The 19,880-nt window shown below is 54.2% G+C and overlaps 2 protein-coding genes across 7 annotated transcripts; one reads left to right on the top strand and one right to left on the bottom strand.

Moving 5' to 3' along the window:
- Positions 1 to 6: 6 nt before the first annotated feature.
- Positions 7 to 7,462, top strand: LOC116730238 (gelsolin-like). 4 transcript variants are annotated; one of them, XM_032579290.1, is made up of 20 exons: positions 7 to 123; positions 450 to 649; positions 2,697 to 2,897; positions 3,144 to 3,298; positions 3,378 to 3,536; positions 3,603 to 3,662; positions 3,737 to 3,826; positions 4,163 to 4,252; positions 4,349 to 4,481; positions 4,556 to 4,644; positions 4,707 to 4,835; positions 4,901 to 4,987; positions 5,471 to 5,604; positions 5,680 to 5,770; positions 5,862 to 6,056; positions 6,471 to 6,645; positions 6,712 to 6,833; positions 6,947 to 7,024; positions 7,100 to 7,160; positions 7,243 to 7,462. In XM_032579290.1, the coding sequence occupies exons 2-20, from the start codon at positions 574 to 576 to the stop codon at positions 7,404 to 7,406; spliced, it is 2,289 nt and encodes a 762-aa protein (XP_032435181.1). In that variant the 5' UTR covers positions 7 to 123; positions 450 to 573; the 3' UTR covers positions 7,407 to 7,462. The 4 variants fall into 4 exon arrangements, with proteins under 4 accessions (XP_032435181.1, XP_032435182.1, XP_032435183.1 ...); XM_032579291.1 differs by lacking the exon at positions 7 to 123 and having other exon boundaries at positions 4,707 to 4,817; XM_032579292.1 differs by lacking the exon at positions 7 to 123 and having other exon boundaries at positions 5,862 to 6,032.
- A 74-nt stretch (positions 7,463 to 7,536) lies between these two features.
- Positions 7,537 to 19,880, bottom strand: LOC116730233 (disabled homolog 2-interacting protein-like). Of its 3 annotated transcripts, none has more exons than XM_032579272.1 (20): positions 19,658 to 19,880; positions 19,094 to 19,170; positions 18,782 to 18,891; positions 14,523 to 14,667; positions 14,231 to 14,403; positions 13,893 to 14,164; positions 13,217 to 13,425; positions 12,994 to 13,138; positions 12,775 to 12,919; positions 12,470 to 12,706; positions 12,068 to 12,275; positions 11,733 to 11,968; positions 11,485 to 11,576; positions 10,939 to 11,409; positions 10,594 to 10,865; positions 9,834 to 9,947; positions 9,645 to 9,767; positions 9,465 to 9,544; positions 9,305 to 9,392; positions 7,537 to 8,433 (listed from the first exon to the last, which is right to left on the bottom strand). In XM_032579272.1, exons 1-20 carry the CDS (start codon positions 19,779 to 19,781, stop codon positions 8,263 to 8,265), a joined length of 3,492 nt encoding a protein of 1,163 aa, XP_032435163.1. In that variant the 5' UTR covers positions 19,782 to 19,880; the 3' UTR covers positions 7,537 to 8,262. The 3 variants fall into 3 exon arrangements, with proteins under 3 accessions (XP_032435163.1, XP_032435164.1, XP_032435165.1); XM_032579273.1 differs by having other exon boundaries at positions 12,086 to 12,275; positions 19,658 to 19,878; XM_032579274.1 differs by lacking the exons at positions 18,782 to 18,891; positions 19,094 to 19,170; positions 19,658 to 19,880 and adding an exon at positions 15,986 to 16,181.

The raw sequence follows: 19,880 nt of genomic DNA, 5'->3' as shown, positions 1-19,880 counted from the left end.
CTTCACAACTTCCGGTCTGAGCATTCAAATTACAACCTCAGGTTTTCACTTCCGGATGTGACGTTTAAGGGACCAGGTCCGGTTGGAAAAGAAATGACCCGAGACTGAGATTCAGTGAAAAAGGTCTGAACCTGGCCAGAACCGAGTCGAAACCGGTGTACTGGGTCAGAACTGGGTTGAAGGGTTTAGATCAGTGGTGCCCAAAGTCGGTCCTGGAGGGCCGGCATCCTGCACGTTTTAGTTCTCTCCCTGGTGGTGCCAACAACCTTTAGGTCTTCTAACGAGCCATCATTTGAGGCAGGTGCGTTAAACCAGGGAGAGAACTAAAACATGCAGGATGCCGGCCCTCCAGGACCGACTTTGGACACCCCTGGTTTAGATGTTGATGCAGGTTCACCTTCTTTTTCTGTTTTCCCTGACCCGGTTCCGGACCCGGTTCTGTTCTGCAGGATGGGAACCTTGGATCGGGTTCGGACCTGTTCTGAATGAAGCGAACCTGCTGCTGCGTTCAGAGCGCAGCGCCCCCTGCAGGCCGGGTGTGTCTGTTGCTGCTGGGGGAGGGGCGCACAGGTAATGTTACCTGCAGCCACACCTGCGTGTCAAAGCTTCTCCAGTCCGGCTGAGGAAGACTTCCTGACATACACTGAAGGTGAGTGTCTACCTGTTTGGGTTTAAACCCAAACAGGTTTTATTATTTATCTTCTTCCCCTGGGTAATATTTTTCGTAAATATAACATTGATTTTCACTGTTATGCGGATGACACCCAGCTTTATGTTTCCAGTAAGCCCGCCTCCAACCTTCCACCATCCTCGCTTACTGATTGCTTGACTGAAATTAAATCCTGGTTCTCCTCTAATCTACTTAAGCTTAATAGTGATAAAACGGAGGTCCTTCTCATTGGTACTAAATCTAATCTGGCCAAAATCAAAAACTTTAGTCTTGAAATTGATAATTGTTCTGTTTTCCCCTCCCCTCAGGTAAAGAGTCTGGGTGTTATTCTTGACAGCACCCTTTCTTTCCAGTCTCATATCAACAATATTACCCGCTCAGCTTATTTTCATCTACGCAACATCAACCGTCTTCGCCCCTCCCTTACTTCCCATTCCGCTGCCATTCTTGTTCACTGTCTTGTGACATCACGCCTGGACTATTGCAACTCCCTTCTGTTTGGTCTCACCCAGAAATCTCTTCATAAGCTTCAACTGGTCCAGAACTCAGCTGCCCGTATCATTACTAAAACCCCATCCATGCACCACATCACTCCTACCTTGCAAAGACTTCATTGGCTGCCTACCAAGTTCCGCATAGAATACAAAATTCTTCTGTATACTTTTAAGGCTCTTTACAATCTTTCCCCACTATATCTCTCCAATCTTATTCATATTGCCACTCCCTCTCGTTCCCTCAGATCATCCTCCTCTATCCATTTGTCTGTCCCCTCTGTCCGTCTTACTACCATGGGGAGCAGAGCTTTCAGTCGCTCTGCCCCCCAACTCTGGAACTCATTACCACCTCACCTTAGAAACATAAAGTCATTCCCTAAATTTAAAACCGAACTTAAAACACACCTTTTTAGATCTGCCTTTTCAATATGACACAATTGGTTTGCTTGATTTTTATATAGATTTTTTTTTTTACATAGATTTATATATAGATTCCATATAGATACATTGTTGTGTATTTATTCTATCTATTTTTAATTGCTACATTTTATTGTTTTTGTTACTTTTGCTCTTTGTACGGTGTCCTTGAGTGCCAGAAAGGCGCCTTTGAAATAAAATGTATTATTATTATTATTATTATTAAACCAGGGCTGTCCTCCAGGTGTTTTCCAGGTGTTCTCCAGGTGTCTCCTGTTTCACTTGACTCCAATATCAGCAGCTCTCTGAGGGGAAAGAGAGGCGCTTAAATCCCAGAGTGGAGGACGACGACACACCTGGCAGCGGCAGGACACCTGGAGAAACACCTGGACCAGGAAGACCAGCTTCTCTTCATCAGTCTGTTAATCTTTCAGAGGTTCCACCTCCGGTAGAGGAAAAGTTATTGGGTCAGAACCGAGCAGAACCTGCAGTCGGAGCATTTACCTGCCCAGGTGTGTCTCCTCTCTGTGGTTTTGCTGCTGAGCCCAGAGACTTCTTGGTTCTTCTGTGTGAGATGAAGGAACCGGGCCGGGCCTCAGCCTGAACTCAGATTGGTCTGGAGTTCATCTGGAACCAGCAGGTTGAAATTGGACCCGCGGCAGAGAACAGAGAACTTCATGTTGTCGTTACCTGTCTGCTCTGAGCCAATCAGGTTTGACCTCCTTCCTCTTTCTGAACGGATCCAAACTGCAGGTTCCACCCAGAGGTTCAGAACCGATTCCGCTGGGCCCGGTTCTGTGACACATTGGTTCTGATGATGAATCCGGACCGATCTGTGATCTACTCACATGAGAGTTCTGATTCTGGTCCGAATCGGCCGCAACACAAACCACCCCTGGCAACAGTTGCCATGGTTACGGTCACATGATCTCAGGTGTGTTTGCTGCGGCACTTGAGGAGCAAAGTAAGCGGGTGGGTGCGCTCCATCTTACAGCCGGCGAGGCGGTGGGTGGGGTTAGTTCAGTTCCTCTGAGGGTCAGAGCAGGGGGTCAGGGGGTCAGGGGTCAGTGTTCCCCAGGCCTAACAAGTGATGTTTTCTGCCTCGCCCACTGCAGGTGACATCATGGTGTTCCACCCTGAGTTTGAACGAGCAGGTAAAGAGGCGGGGCTTCAGGTGTGGCGAGTGGAGAACTTGGACCTGGCTCCTGTCCCTGAGAGTCTCTACGGACGGTTCTACACCGGAGACGCCTACCTGGTTCTGAGCAGCACCAGCAACCGCCGAGGAGACCTGCAGTACGACCTGCACTACTGGCAAGGTGAGACCAGGCGGGTCCAGAACCGAGGCCCTGGTCGCCTGGCGTCCAGGCTCGGACGTTACGCTTTGTCTGTAACCGTGGCGACAGACCGAGCTCTGGTCGGGCTGCAACGGTTCCTCAGGAGACTCTGGAAGCGGTCATGGTGCCAAGCTCTGCTGTAGTTCTACAGGGTTCTGGTTCTGCGGACCCGGTCAGGTCATTGCAGGTGACCTTCCTTCTGCTCTCTGATTGGCCGTCGGGCTGCAGGTTCCGAGTGCTCTCAGGATGAAAGCGGCGCTGCTGCCATTCTTGCTGTCCAGATGGACGACTTCCTGCAGGGGGCGCCGGTCCAGTACCGAGAGGTCCAAGGCCATGAGTCCGGGACCTTCAGCGGATACTTCAAAACGGGCCTGACCTACATGGTAACCGCACCACACCCACTTCCTGTCTGACGGCCCCTCACTGCCACCCTGATGACGTCACTTCCTGTTGGTCGAACAGAAAGGAGGCGTGGCCTCTGGGTTCAATCATGTGACCAATGAGGTGGAAGTTCAGCGGTTGCTCCAGGTCAAAGGTCGCCGTGTTGTCAGGGCAACAGAGGTACCTGTCAGCTGGGGCAGTTTCAACCAGGGAGACAGCTTCATCCTGGACCTGGGACAGGTGAGGACACCTGGGGGACGGGTGAGGACACCTGGGGGATGATTACACCTTCTTTTGACCCAACAGGAAATCATCCAGTGGTCTGGTTCCCATAGCAACAGATTTGAGAAACTGAAGGCCACTTTGGTGAGTGGTGACATCACACAGTGACATCATTCTGATGTCATAACATACCTGCTGACAAACTGACTAATTGACAGGTCTCTAAGAGTATCCGTGACAACGAGAGGTGTGGGCGGGCCAACCTCCAGGTTGTCGATGAGGGGGCGGAGCCAGACGAGATGATAGAGGTGATCACATGACCAGAACTTACCGCACTTCTAATTCCAGAGCAGCAGGGGTGAAAGGTCACCAAAACACTGGTGAATCATGACAGTTTTCAACAACTAGAGGTCGGTTCTGATGTAGCTGGCGGGCCCTGAGGCGTCCATCAGGCGTCCACCATGTGGACCTCAGACCAGCGTTTTAAAATCTGACTAACGTAACGGCATGGTGTCGTCTGCGTGCGCCGTATTCGGTCCTGGAGATAATTCGAGGCTCTCGGATCAATTCTCCGCCTGCTACTCATTTTGCCGCCACAGTGGAGCCGGACTTTCACCTGCTGCTGCTGTCGTCTCCCCGTCCAGGTTCTGGGAGACAAACCGGACCTCCCCGAGTCCCACAGCGAAGACACCCAGACCGACACGTCCAACAGGAAGGTGGCGAAGCTCTACAAGGTGATAACCTGCGGCGGTTCCCTGCCAGCTCACTAAGCTCGTGATGTCACTTCCTTTTTGCCACTGGTTTGTCTACCTGTGTCCGCCGTCCCTCAGGTGTCCAACGCCGGCGGGGACATGGAGGTCACTCTGGTGTCGGAGCAGAACCCGTTCCCCCAACACGCCCTGGAGTCCAGCGAGTGCTTCATCCTCGACAACGGAACCAACGGACGCATCTTTGTCTGGAAAGGTCAGAGGTCACGAACAGACTGGGAACAGACTCACCTGAGGCCACCTGCTGACAGGTGACTTGTCTGTGTGCAGGTAAGGACGCTAACGGCGCCGAGCGGCAGGCCGTCCTGCAGAACTCCGAGAAATTCATTCAGCAGATGGAGTACCCACCCTACACCCAGGTGAGCACCAGAACCTCACCTGGACCCAGACCGGACCTGGAGCTGACCCCTGTCCCCCTCAGGTCCAGGTCCTTCCTCAGTCCGGGGAGACTCCTCTCTTCAAGCAGTTCTTTAGGAACTGGAGGGACGCTGAAGACACCGTCGCCATGGGAACGGCCTACATCTCCAACAAGGTGGCAAAGATTGAGAAGGTAAGCTGATGGGGTTCTGGATCTCATCTAAACGGGTTTGAAACCCGACTCCTCTGATTGGGCAGGTGCCGTTCGACGTGTCCAAGCTGCACCAATCGGACTCCATGTCAGCGCAGTATGGGATGGTGGACCGAGGAGACGGAGACAAAAAGGTGAGGACTGCCTCTGCTTCCTTTGTTTTTTTGTTTTTTTTTACCCCTCCAGGGTCTTTTGTGGGCTCTAGTGCCCCTCATATGACAGCAGACTGACAGGAAACGGGGAAGGAGAGGGGGGAAGACATGTGGCAAATGTCGTCGGGTCCGGGAGTCGAACCCGCGACGGCCGCGTCGAGGACTGAAGGCCTCCAAATACGGGTCGCGCTAACCGCTACGCCACCATGGCATGCCCTGCTTCCTTTGGTTGTTCTGGTTCTGGTCCACTGGATCGTTGGACGGGAGAAATACGACTGGACCGAGGTCCACCAGCTGACCAATCAGGATCCGTTTCATTCAGAACCACCTCGAGTTAAAAAGAACTGGACTTGGGTCAGAACCGACTTCCTCGTAATGTGATCGAATGTAGAGAGAACTTCCTGTGTCGGCTTGGAGACTTCCTGTTTCGGACGCGGGAGAAGCCGACCGTCTGTCTGTCTGCAGATCTGGAGGGTCGAAGGGTCCGGTAAGGTTCTGGTGGACCCGGCTTACTTTGGTCAGTTCTACGGCGGCGACAGCTACCTGATCTTGTACCAGTACCAACATGGCGGCAGGCGGCGCCACATGGTCTACATCTGGTGAGACGCCGCTCCCTCTGCTGGCGAGTCTAGGTACTGCAGGACATCACCTATTCTCCACTGCTTCCTTCGCAGGCAGGGGGCGGAGTCGAGTCAGGACGAAACCGCGGCGTCGGCCGTTCTGGCCGTCGAGCTGGACGACGAACTGGGAGGCGGAGCAGTTCTGGTACAGAACTAGGAACGCTGGTTTCCAGTTGGTGATCAGAACCAACAGGAAACCAGCATTCCCAGCACCTCACTGTCACCTGTCTGTCCAGGTGAGGGTGGTCCAAGGCAAAGAGCCCGCCCACCTGATGAGCCTGTTTGGAGGCCAGCCCATGGTGGTGTACCAGGGCGGCACCTCCAGGGAGGGCGGCCAGTCCGCCGCCGCCAACACTCGCCTGTTCCAGGTGCGGTCCAACCCGGCTGGAGACACTCGGGCTGTGGAGGTGAGACCAGTGGAACCCGGACGGGTCAGAACCTCTTAGCTTCTTGCAGCTCCATTCAGCAGAAAATCATCCAGAACCAGAACCTCAGGTGTCTCCAGCAGATGATGGGGTTCAGGTGAGTCAGGTCTGCTGACCAATCAGGCGTTACGGTTCGGCCACTGGGTCCAGTTCTTGGTCCAGTGGCTTGATCCAGATCGGTCCAGTTCCCTTTTCTAACCCGTCCAGTCCACTCCAGAACCTTCTGGTCCAGTCCAGGTGTGTTGTCCTCCTGAGACATGAAGGTCCAGGTACTTCCGGATCCGGAGTTCTTCAGGTCCACTACAGTTTACGGTTCTGTCAGAATCTGTCAGGGTTTCATGGAATCCATTCAAGCTGCCCAGAACCAGCCTGTCATGTGAACCGGACCGGTCCGAACTGAACCACTCTGCTGTGCTGCAGGTGGGCCCGTCCTCGTCCCGCCTAAACTCCAACGATGCGTTCCTGCTAACGGCGGCAGGGGGGGCGTGGCTGTGGAAGGGGCGGGGCAGCAGCGCGGCGGAGGCGAAGGGGGCCGAACACCTGGCCCGGGTGTTGCAGGTGAACCCCGCCCCGCTGGAGGAGGGGCAGGAACCAGGTGAGCGGCGGTAGGTAGAGTGTCGGGCGGCCCGTAGGCGGCGCTGACGGCTGGCTGTGGTTCCAGACGGGTTCTGGGCGGTTCTGGGCGGGAAGGACGACTACTGCCGCGCCCCTCGGCTCAGCAACAAGATGGACGCCCATCCGCCACGCCTCTTCGCCTCTTCCAACAAGACAGGCACCTTCCAGGTATGCTCGGTGGTCACCGGGTGTGTTCGGCCGACCCGAACGGCTGATGGTTGCCATGGGTACCAGCGGGTTAGCCGCGGTGTGTTCCGGTTGACCCAGTTCCTTGTGTCCAGATGGAGGAGGTTCCGGGAGAACTGACCCAGGACGACTTGGCTCCTGATGACGTCATGATCCTGGACACCTGGGACCAGGTGAGTCTTCCTCACCGCCGTCACCATGGAAACCAGGTTCTGGCTCCGCCTGCGGCTCACCGTTTCCCCCGGCAGGTGTTCGTTTGGATTGGGAACGAGGCAAACAAGGAGGAGAAGATGGAGGCCGCCGCGACAGGTGAGACGGTTCTGGTCCGGGACCCGGTTCAGTGAGGACCTTTATGGCTGGTCCGGCGCCTAACAGGTCTCTCCGTGTCCAGCTGAGCTCTACATCAGAACCGACCCGGCCAGCAGAAACCCGCTGACCCCCATCGTGACCCTGAAGCAGGGATTTGAACCAACGACCTTCACTGGTTGGTTCCTGGGCTGGAACCACGACTACTGGAGCCAGGACCCACTGGAGCGCTTCCTGCAGGCCCTGTGACATCACTTCCTGTTTACAGTGCACCAGAGTGAATAAAGCCCAGAGTGGCCCAGTTATCACTGTGTGTGTGTGTGTGTGTGTGTGTGGGTGTGGGTGTGTGTGTGTGTGTGTACAGCAGCACTCCGACAGGCTGGTTTCTGGTTTTATTGTAGCTCCTTATAAACACTGTAGATAAATAACAAACAGAGGCTCATAGATACAGAACAGACAGAAGCCACAGTGGGGGGGGGTGCACAAATCATCATCATCACAAGTTAAAGTTTTTACTGTTTACAATAAAATCTGTGGTTTACATTAAAATTCTCTGAAACAACACAAACTAGCGTCTAAATCTGGACCGGGTCGACGGGAATTAAATACTCAAAGCTATGGAAGCCCAAAGAGGCCAAAACAATCACTGCAGGGTTTGGAGCTAGGCTAGGCTAACACTTTGCACCCACTGCTGCTCTTTGTGCTAAGCTAGGCTAAGCTAACGAAGCGGCTCTGACTCCAGGTTAAAGGTCAGCTGTGCCTTTAAGTACGTCTGCAGAATCAGGAGGACCGGCAGGTTTGGGCCAACCAGAACCAGGGGGTCCAGTTTGACCAGTAAAGCTGGGTATATTTGAGGTTCTGGTTCTGTTGGGAAGATCTAAACGTAAACAGGAAATGAAGTCAGACTTCATCAAAGAGGAACATGCAAAACGAAAAGAAGTGAGGGTAACCTAGCAACAAGGGTAGGATCAGGTCAGAGGTCATTTCCATGGTGCAGAAGCTGACATTCGATGGGCGTCTCTGTTCCATCCCATTGGTTAATTTCAATGAGTCTATTTTTAAGCCCCCCCTTCCCTGCAGTGTCAGCCAATCACAGCTCAGTTTCTCAGCAGTTGCCAGAGTTACGGAACTCGCCGTTCTCCGTGATCTGCAGAGACGACGTGTTGCTAGGAGACAGGCCGTTCCTCTGTGAGGTCACGCCGTAGCGTTCCTTTAGCTGGGTCAGCGCCGCCATCAGGCGGGTGTTGGCAGCGTCCAGGCTGGCGATCCGCTTCTCCTGGGAGACAGAGACAGGTGGGACAGATAAGACAGGTGTATGGCAGCTGCTTCCTGGTCAGCCTGTCCCTGCAGCTTCAACAGGTAAAAGGTCTGAAGCTAACAGCGTCTCATTGGGCGGCGGCCGCCCAGGTGGAGTGACCCAGGTAGGCCTCCGTCCTCCATTTGAGTCCCGGCCGTTGACCTTTGCCAGATTAAAGAAAACAAACTCTCTTCAGTCATACAGAGAAAACGCTGCCCCTGGTGGCCATGCTGGGAACTGGGCTGGAAGAATTACAGGAACAAACAGGAAGTGACATCAGGAGCTCCTTAATCTGACAGGATGCAGAAAACAAATGTTCCAGGCCCCGTTCAGCCCCGCACGCCAGAGGGCAAAGGTCGAAGAGGAGACGCTGACTGTTGGAGGATGACATCACAGCTCTGGAGGATGACATCACAGCTCCAGTAACAGAAATCCTTCTGGCTGCATTTAAACCATGAAACCTGGGTTCCAACACCCAGAGAGGCTGCAGGAAGACTGACCGAGTTAGTCTTCAGGTCGGATCCTCAGAACCGGCAGGCCAACCTGAGGATGTGCTGCGAGCTCGCCGTCTGCAAGATCCTGGACCCCACACAGGTAGGTGCGGTGTTCAGTGTTCAGTGTGTTTCACTGTTGCTCCGCCCACTCAGGGTCTTCCCACGGGAGCTGAAGGAGGTGTTTGCCTCATGGCGGCAGGAGAGACCGGGGCGACCCGGTTGCTCTGAGTTCTTTATCGTCTGACAGACTTTGTGTTATCAGTGACGTTTGGTCGGGGGAGCCAGGTAAGGCCTCACCTGTAATCGTTACAGGTTGATAGAATGAGAGAACCACGTGAAAGGTCAGGTGGGTTTACCTGAGCCTCGATGACCTTCTGCTTCTGGTCCACCACAGCCTGCATGTCAGAGTGATCCTTCTTCAGCTCCTCTTCTACTGCCATCAACCTGCGCAGGTGAGACAGGTGAGACAGGTGAGCAGCCAGGTGAGCAGCCAGGTGAGCAGCCAGGTGAGCGTACCTGCTGATGATGCTGTTCATCTGGAGGTCCTTGTCGTCCTGCAGCCTCCTCAGTCGGCTCTCTGTGTCCTCCAGCCGGGCCTGGAACACAATCGCATTGGTCCAGTTGAGTCATGTGACCCAGCTGTGACCCGCTCACATGGCTCACCTGGACCTGGACCTGACCAGGTGAGCCGCTTACCTGGTACTCCTGCAGCATCCGCTGGTTCTGCTGGTCCTGGACCACCAGGCGGGCCTCGCACTCCTCCTGGCGCAGCGCCGCCACCCGCAGCTTCTCCTGCAGCAGTGCGATCTCCTGCTGGTACTGAACACAAACTGGGTCAGAACCGGCAGAACCCACTCACGCGAGCAACAGCGGAACCGGCTTTACCTTCTCCACCGTAGCGTCGTCATGACGATCGTCCTCCGCCTCGCCGTAGGACGACGCAGAGTTCATGTTGAGCAGCCAGGCGGCGGTCCGGTCCAACGCGCAGGGAGACGGAGCCTGGACACACGGACGGACCCGGTTCTGGTTTTGAACGGTCAGGCTGGTTGCCATGGCATCACAACCTGCTCACATTTTACCATAGCAACCTCATTGAATGACGTGGTTACCATGGCGATGTGCCTGCCAGTGGAAACTGAATCATTTCCAGAACTTCTGAACAACCCGGATGTTTCCCAGCATGAAGTTCTGGTGACCGGGTCAACCCAATGAGGAGAGCCGGGTCAGGGGTCAACAGGTCATTCACGCCTCAAAGGCCATGAGATGAAGACAGTAGAGTGGACATTTTCAGATTTCATCTTTCTAACACCTGCCCAGTTTGAGGCCCAAACCAATCGGTTCTGATCGGTTTGGGCCCTCCTCATGCGATCCCTCCTGAAGGTTCTGCTCAGTCGGACCTCTGGGAGGAGCCAGGACCGAAGCAAACTCCTTTCAGGAAGTGTAGAAATGACGAAACCAAAGACCCAGAAGGTTCTGATTGACCCAAACCGGCCCGGCTCCATCCTGTTCTACACGACCCGGTTCTGTTATACCGGGTGATGCTGGACTCAAGATCTCTGCTTCTCCTGGTTCTGGCTGGATCCAACAGAACCACCAACAGAACCAGCAGCAGAACCAACAGAACCCACATTCCCAGGTGCGTTACCTTGGCAGCGGGCCGCTGCTTCTCCGGGCTGTCTCCTTTGGACGATGACGACATCTGTCTGAGACGTGACTGGCCGCTGTTGGGCCAATCGGGGCTCGATGACATCATACTGCCGGAGGCGGGGCGTGGAGGGTAGGCGGAGCCTCCCCCGCTGAGCATGCTGGGAGGCGTGCGGCCTCGCGGCGGTCCTGGCGGTGCCGAGGACGGCGGCGGCGGCGGCTGATCGATGCGTCTCTGAGGGCCTGAGTTCTGCCGAGGGGGGACCGAGCTACCTGTGGGTGGGGCAAAGGTCACAAGACGACCCCTGAACTTTGCGGTGGCCTGTGTGACGGCGTGGACTCGTACCTGAGAGTGTGTCGGTGAGAGACAGCGCGCGGCGGGAGTATTCCTCGCCGCTGCTGCTGCTCGACATGGCCGACATCCTCTCCCCCCTCTCCCCTCCCACGCCCACCGACATCTGGGTGAGGAAGGCCGGCTTGGTCGCCATGGCGCCACGCTCCTCGCAGTTTCCCTGGGAGCCCGCCGAGCCATCAGAGGGTGTCGCGTCTGTCTGCTGCGGTTGCCGGGGCGACGGGGTTGTCATGTGATAGACGGGGTTCTGGAAAGAAAGGGGGAGGAGCCCCGTCCGCCGTTGCCACTGGGCGTCGTCCGGGGCGTCGCTGGGGGAGGAGTCCTGCAGGTCCACCAGAGACAGGCTGCGGCTCTCATTGGTCAGCTCCGGCCCCTCCCTTCGGCCGCCATTGGCCAGGTCGTAGCACGCCTCGTTCTCGTTGGGCTCTGAGTAGGACGAGCTCGGAGCCGGAGAGCCTCGCATACCTGCAGGAAGTGACATCATGAGGACGGTCGGACAACGCCGTTCTGGATCAAAGAGGAGGAAAGGTCAAAGGTCACCTGATGCAGGCTGTAGGCTAGATCCTTTGGTGACGAAAAACAAATCTTTGTTCTCAGGAGTTGGAGACGGAAGTCTGGTGAAGTCCACGCAGCTGGACATGGAGACAGGAAGTGGACGTTACTGAGGTTGGACTTCAGAGCAAAATCCAGAGTTAAAGATTAAATCCAGATTTAAAAATTAAATTCAGAGTTAAAGATTAAACTCAGTCATGTCTCATGTTGCTCTTGCATGCAGAGAACAGACTAACCCTCCCTCTAATCCCACGCCGCCCTGCAGGCCAACAGAAGGATTGCAGGCTGCCAGAGGAGGAGACAGTGGAGGGGACAGGGGCGGAGGGGACATAGGGGGCGGGGACACCACCCGCTGAGGGTCTGGAGATGACACAGACACGCCCCCAGGTCCAACCATGCCTCCAGGGTGGACCAGAGCCGCCGACACGTCTCTGAGGATCCGAGGGAGCGGGCCGAGCTTGGACAGACTCGACTGGGAGGGAGCAGAGACAGCACAAGTTCAGAACCCGGCTACCTGCTGCGCTACCAGGGGCTACATCTAGCTAGCTGCCTGATGAGCCATCTTTCTTACCTGGCAGGCAGGTGTTACCTGGTCGAGCTCGGTCAGCAGAGTGTGTAAGCTGCTCAGCTCTCGGCCGAGGTCGATGTAGCCGTCAAAGCCGGCGGTGTGGTTCAGCCCGTCGGGGTTGGAGATCTCCTGCAGGAAGCGCTGCATGCTGCTCCACTGGCGCTCCACAAAGTCGTTCATGAACAGCATGTACTCCTCCTTGGTGCCGAACCTGCAGCGACAGGTGAGACCGGCACATCGGCAGGTGGAAACACCGCAACATTAAACAGCAGGAGCCTCCTTGGAGGGGCGGGGCCTGGAGACCTCCATGTGACCGCTCACTGGCTGCCCAGAGAGAAACATGCTAACTCTTCCCAGATCTGAACCCAGGAAAGCAGTTCCTTCAAAATAAGAGCCTGGACGTACTTGCTGAAGTTGGCCAGGTTCTGGATGACCTTGGCGATCAGGGTCAGGGTTCTGGCGGTGCGCTCGTCGGGGTACTCCTGCGTGAGGTCAAACAGCGAGGGCGACATCACGGCGGGGCACAGGAAGCGGAGGAACAGCGAGGCGCTGATGAGGCGCTCGCTGATATCCGGTCGCCCCCGGTTACTGCACTCCTGACGCCATGAGGCAAACACCTCCTTCAGCTCCCGTGGGAAGACCCTGAGTGGGCGGAGCAACACTGAAACACACTGAACACTGAACACCGCACTTACCTGTGTGGTGCTCACCTGTAGGAGTCCAGGATCTTGCAGAAGGCGAGCTCGCAGCACATCCTCAGGTTGGCCTGATGCTCGGCGAGGTCCGAGGCCGCGCAGCGCGACGGGTCCACCTCGCAGTTCTCGTCAGACTCATAGAGAGCTTTGATGAACTCACCTGGACACACAAACAGAGCCGGCGTTTAGACGAGCTCACCTGAGGAAGCTCGGCGGCTCTCTGGGAGCGCGTACCTAGGGCGTCCTGCAGGTACTTCTGGCCAATCAGCTTCAGGTATTCCTCGATGCTTTTAGTGGCCAGCGTGTTCTCTCTGAAGATCAGCTGATCGTTGTCACGGCAACGGTCGACCTCCGACATCATCAGGTCTGTCAGGAAGTCCTGAAGGCAAGAAGGAAAGGTGGAGGTGGGCGGGGTCTGGTGAATAGGGGTGGGGCTATGCGGAGTGGGCGGAGCTACCTTGGCCTTGCCCGTGCTGTGCAGGATGTGGACCAGAGCAGCAGCCAGCTCCTCCTTGGCCCTCAGGCTGATGGAGGCCTCCAGGGTGGAGCAGAGCAGCAGGTAGTTGGCGCTGATGTACTCCGCAAACTCCTTGTACTGCTCCATCGGCAGGATGACGATGCTCTGATACCGGGCCTTGACCCGGACCGTCGGAACCGACGACTTGGCTGAGGTTGGGGAGGAAGGAGGTTACTGAACATCTGGAATCAGCAGATCTGACCATCATCCAGATGTTCCAGCTGGAGATCAGGACAATGTCACATGAGGATCGAAGCAGGAAACTTCATTTACTGATTCTCACTAAAACTATAAAAACAGAGCGAGTCCTCCCATCAGCTGAGCCCAGAACCGGGTCAGTTCACACAAGCCCAGTTCAGTCCGCTTTAACCCGACTCCGATCCGAGCTAACAAAACTCCTTCAACATAACTCCAGTAAACGCTAACCCTACTCTGGTCCGTGTTAACCCGACTCCAGTCTGCATTAACCCGACTAACCTGACTAACTAACTTGACACTTATCCATCTGTTTCCTTCAGACAGGTGAATCAAGAGTCTTTATTCCTTTTTGTCCAGATGAAGCTGATTCCAGATGTTGACCAGAACTACAGTCCAGAACTGGCGGCGGTCTACGTACCTCGGAGCGTACTGGGCGTGCTCACAGAGTACCACTTCTCCACCAGCTGCCGGCCGGTCACCATGGCGGCAGGGATGTTGACCAGGCCCACGTAGCTGCTCTTGTCCTTCTTCCTCTTGCGGTCCGTGTCTTTGTAGAGGTGCAGCGTGATGGACGAGACGGACGGCAGGCTGCTGAAGTCGAAGCGCTCCCCCCAGAAGATGTTGTCCGTCTTCAGCTTGCAGGAGGTCCGAGCGTACAGGTTGTCGTCCAGACAGAGTTCGCAGAAGTACCTGCAGGACGACACCGTGCTGTAGAGCCGGCCGGACTGAGAGCCTCCTGCTGGACCAGAACCTTACCGTTTCTTGGCGGGCAGGTCTTTGGCCTCGATCACCCACACCGTCAGGACGTTCTCCACCCGCCGGCTGTTGTCCTTGTTGGGGTGGACGGCCCGCCGCAGGTTCTCCATCCACTTGTCTCGCTCTGCCGCTGAGCGGCACGAGAAGCACTTGGTGCCGGTAGAGGTCGTTACCTAGGAGACAGAGAGAGGGTCACCAGGGTGGGCCAGCAGGACTGGCAGTAGTAGTAAATATGCAGTAGCGCCCTGTGTGGGTACGGCAGCAGTACCACAGTGCTAACGGCGGGCATCACCTCAAAGCAATAGTCTTGTCCCAGCAGGGACGAGTGGACGGGTTTGATGATCACTGATTGGTCCATTCTGAGCTCCAGCGATGACACGCAGCCGGTGCTTAGCAACGACTCCTGGCTACCACAACGCAGCCTCTGCATCACACACCTGAAAATCACACAGCAGGTTAGAGGGCAGCTCTCTGCTGTGGCGCCCCCTGCTGGCAGCGTGGACCCTGTAGTGGTGTGGTGCAGTGGCAGACTGCTGCGCATCTTCCAACGGCTACATCCTGGTCACAAGAGGCTACGTCTAATCTGAAGCTACTGATCTAATTAAGAGGCCGGCGCCAGCAACTGAGAAATCAGCACTAGTGCTAGCTGGTACTAGCTGGCACTGTTAGGCTAACAACTAGCATGCCTAGGCTGGTCACACGTGACTCGTACGTTCTTCTCTAAAGAAACTTTATGAAGGAAAATGGTTGTCATACAACATCTGTAAGCTACATGCATCAGACGCATCGACGTGTTCTTTTGACAGATTTTACTGTAATCCAACGTGACGCCAAACTGAAATATCCTGGATTACAGGGAGCTGAAGTTGGTCTCTGATGGAGGTTCCTGATTCAGCAGCTAGCTAAAGGGCGATTTCAGTTATTTTAAATGAATATAAATGTTACAGTCAGCAACAAAATATTCACCATAGAGTATGTTCAGCCCTGCGACACACTGGCGACCCGTCCAGGTGACCCCGCCTCTCGCCCAAAACGTTTGCTGGAGAGGCAGCAGCTCCTCCCGACCCCACGAGGGACAAGGCGTTAGGAAACTGAAGTATGTTCAAACTACAGACTTAGTAAAAACGTGACTCTAAAACTGAAATGGTTCTGTTGGTTCTAATGGTTCTGATGGTTCTGTTGGTTCTCAGAGTCAATCCAGAGTTCCTGCAGCGTTTTCAGTAAAACCTGAGACGGATTGGTTCTGGTGCACGGAACCACCAAACATCTCACTCTCTGTCAGTTGGGGGTTCTGTTGCTCTGGTTCTGTTGGACCGGGCTGAAGAAAGAGCAGAACCTTCCTCTGCTGAGGTTCTGGGTGATGCTGACATCACTCGCACCTTATTGTCACAGGTTACAGGTGTGTGTTGCCTAGCAACAACTCAGCCCTGTTCCCAGCATCACATAGACACCAGAAAAGACGGGTCGACTCCAAAGTGGACCCAACGGTTGTAGTTGTTAAGTCAGAGCTGATCCAGATCTGTCATGAACCAGAACCAGAACCAGGTGCTGTCCTGCCAGCTGGCTGCAGCAGCCACAGAGCCTGCATGGGTGTGTTTGTGTGTGTGATGTTTAGCTAAGCCAGCTAACAGTGGGTTAGCCGCATGCTAACAGAGCAGCCTGAATAACAGTCAGAGCAGAAGCACCGTCCCTGAAGACGCAGCGTCTCCCAGCAGCTTCATCTGTCAGAGGACAAAGACGGCGGACGAGACTCACCGAGCATCCTGAGGAAGAGGAGGAGGGCGAAGAGGAGGGGGGGTTATGCAGCCATGATCTCCTTCAGCAGCAAACAGCAGCAGGAGGAAGAGGAGGAAGGAGGAGGAAGATGGAGGAGCCGCCGATCCGTCCGTCCGTCTGCTGATGAAGCTTCACAGCATCACCGCTCCCTCTCTCTCTCCCTATGTCTCCCTGTCTCTGACTCGCCCCCTCCCCCAGCAGCAGTCGCCCCTCCCCTGCAGTGAAGCTGCCCTACTTCCCCCTCCCCCCACCAGCCCCCCTTAACAGCCCCCCCTTTCTCCCCCCCTGAAGACAGGAAGCAGAGGAGGAAGATCTGTTCGGTTCCTGAACCATCAGAACCGACAGAACCATCAGAACCGACAAAACCAACAGAACCGACAAAACCGACAGAACCAACAGAACCATCAAAACCAACAGAACCAACAGAACCATCAAAACCAACAGAACCATCAGAACCATCAAAACCATCAAAACCAACAGAACCATCAGAACCGACAGAACCATCAGAACCAACAGAACCATCAGAACCATCAAAACCATCAAAACATCATGTTGCTCTCATCAACAGCTCGGCTGTGGAGGTGGTCAGCAGCACCAAATTCCTGGGGGTGCACATCACAAACGACCTCACCTGGGCTGTGAACACCACGTCTCTGGCCAAGAGAGCACAGAAACGCTTGTATTTCCTGCGGAGGATGAGAAGAGCACACCTGCCCCCGCCCATCCTCAAGACGTTCTACAGAAGCACCATAGAGAGCATTCTGACCAGCTGCCTCTCTGTGTGGTGTGGAGGCTGCAGCGCCTCCGACTGGAAGAACGTGAGGAGAGTGGTGCGGACAGCAGAGAGGATCATCGGGGCCCCCCTTCCCTCCATTCAGGACATTTCATCCCAGCGCTGCGTGTCCTGAGGCCGAAACATCGTCAGTGACCCCTCACACCCCCACCATGGACTGTTCTCCCTGCTGCCCTCTGGAAAGAGGTTCTGCAGCATCCGGTGCAGGTCCACCAGGTTCCGAAACAGCTTTTCCCACTTGCCATCAGACTGCTGAACTCTTAACTGGACTGCACTCAAAAACTGGTCTCCACTTTATACCTTGCACATGTACAGAGCTAAATAACTTCTATTTTACTGTCAGTCCTGCACTTTATATTTTATATTCATATTTATATTCATATTTTATACTGTATTTTATTTTATTCTGGAGTAACCTCACAACATTGGAACCTCAAAACATTGTCCTGAGCCGTATGCAACGAAATTTCATTCTGTATTCACCCTGTGCATGCAAAATGACAATAAAGTCAGTCTAAGTCTAAAACCAACAGAACCATCAGAACCAACACAACCAACAGGACCATCAGAACCAACAGAACCATCAAAACCAACAGAACCATCAGAACCAACATAACCAACAGGACCATCAGAACCAACAGAACCATCAGAACCAACAGGACCATCAGAACCAACAGAACCATCAGAACCAACAGAACCATCAAAACCAACAGAACCATCAGAACCAACATAACCAACAGAACCATCAGAACCAACACAACCAACAGGACCATCAGAACCAACAGAACCATCAAAACCAACAGAACCATCAGAACCAACATAACCAACAGGACCATCAGAACCAACAGAACCATCAGAACCAACAGGACCATCAGAACCAACAGAACCATCAGAACCAACAGAACCATCAAAACCAACAGAACCATCAGAACCAACATAACCAACAGAACCATCAGAACCAACACAACCAACAGGACCATCAGAACCAACAGAACCATCAAAACCAACAGAACCATCAGAACCAACATAACCAACAGGACCATCAGAACCAACAGAACCATCAGAACCAACAGGACCATCAGAACCAACAGAACCATCAAAACCAACAGAACCATCAGAACCAACAGAACCATCAAAACCAACAGAACCATCAGAACCAACATAACCAACAGAACCATCAGAACCAACAGGTCCATCAGAACCAACATAACCATCAGAACCAACATAACCAACAAAACCATCAGAACCAACAGAACCATCAGAACCAACAGAACCATCAGAACCAACAGAACCATCAAAACCAACAGAACCATCAGAACCAACATAACCAACAGAACCATCAAAACCAACAGGTCCATCAGAACCAACAAAACCATCAAAACCAACAGAACCATCAGAACCATCAAAACCAACAAAACCATCAGAACCAACAGAACCATCAAAACCAACAGAACCAACAGGACCATCAGGACAATTGGTCCAAGCAGAACCCTGTGGCTCAGATGGACTCATTCTGCTGGAACAGCATGGATTCCTGGTCAAGTGACAGACTGCGTCCATGCTGCTGCTTCAGGATGTTGATAATATGAACATGACTGGATTTAATCCGGGTCAGAGTTCACTGACTGAATTACCCCTCACACTGCACAGCTATAACCACCCTAGGTTGCCCCCTGTATGGCAGGCTGCCCCTGCCCCCAGGCTGCCCCCATACAGGGGGCAACCCCTGCTGATGTGATACGCCAGGTTGCTATAATGGTCACTAGCAGCTCTCTTGTACTGGCTCAGTGGGGGTGGGGCAGTAGAAAGTACCCCTGGCTCATTGGGGGTGGGGCAGTAGAAAGTACCCCTGGCTCATTGGGGGTGGGGCAGTAGAAAGTACCCCTGGCTCAGTGGGGGTGGGGCAGTAGAAAGTACCCCTGGCTCAGTGATGTCGAGGTTTCCACCTCCAGTCAGTGTAGTTCCAGTAACCCAGAGGTTACCTGGTGTCAGTGGTACTCATCGGGTCGGTCCCGGTGCTGCAGTGACGTGACAGTTTGGGTTGGGATCGAGTGCGGCGCAGAGACTGCTTCAGTCTGCGTGACAGAAACCCCTGAAGAAGAACAATAACAACAAGAAGGAAAAGAAGAAGAGTGTCGGTTCAGAGATGTTCTGGATCAACAACCGGACCTGATCATGATCATATTATGGTTCTGATCAGGGTCACCTGCAGGGGGAGACAGTCTGCTCACCTGGAGCCAACAGCTCACCTCCTGTTACCATGGAAACCGCAGCCTGCCCCTGAGCGTGCTCACCGTGACTCTGGTGGTGGGCGTGTCCATTGTGGAGCCACTGGACGTGCTCGGTCTGCGCACTCTCCTGTCCACAGCATCTGCAACAGAGAGCATCATGGGAGGGTTTGTAGTCCTCAGCTGTCCCACAGCTGTTGTCATGGCAACTGGCATCTCCCTGACAACAGCAGAGCACAGGACGAGTTTGCTTTAAATTATTAAACTATTGATCTGATGTCTCAGTGACATCGTACAGAGAACCAGAACCAGAACCAGAACCAGGATGAATGTCAGAATGGGATTCACTGCCACCTGGTGGCAGAGAGCAGATGCTGCAGGACGGCCTTTAAGATCTCTCACTCTGGTTCCTAGCAGACAGTTCCTGACACAAAGCCAGAACACGGATCAGAACCGCTGCTGAAGTTACACTGTAAAAAATTAACAACATTAACGGTAATTTAGCCTGTCATAGAAACTAATGGGAGTTCAATGATTTAAGTCGCATTTTCACCCTAATTGCCCCAGTAGTCCGTTAGTCAGTCTTAGAAAAGTGGTTCTGACCGCCTTCTTCTGATTGGTTTTGCTTACCTTTGTGGGCGGGGCCAGGAGCCACTGAGGCCACGTGCAGAGTGTATCTTAGCAACCAGATGGTGCAGGTCTCCGCCCTCTCTGCCAGCAGCAGCGGATGCACCTGAACAACAGAAATAGTCATGCAACCCGATTGATGCCCCGCCTCCAGCCGTGGAACCGGCCACTAAAATCCATCCTGGCATGTTTGAACAGACCAATCAGACGTCAAGCTGGTCCGGTT

Source organism: Xiphophorus hellerii, chromosome 12 (assembly GCF_003331165.1).
Source record: "Xiphophorus hellerii strain 12219 chromosome 12, Xiphophorus_hellerii-4.1, whole genome shotgun sequence".
In the NCBI taxonomy this organism is placed as follows: Eukaryota; Metazoa; Chordata; class Actinopteri; order Cyprinodontiformes; family Poeciliidae; genus Xiphophorus; species Xiphophorus hellerii.
The sequence above is the reverse complement of the archived record's forward strand: the minus strand, read 5'-3'. Positions and strand labels throughout refer to the sequence as shown.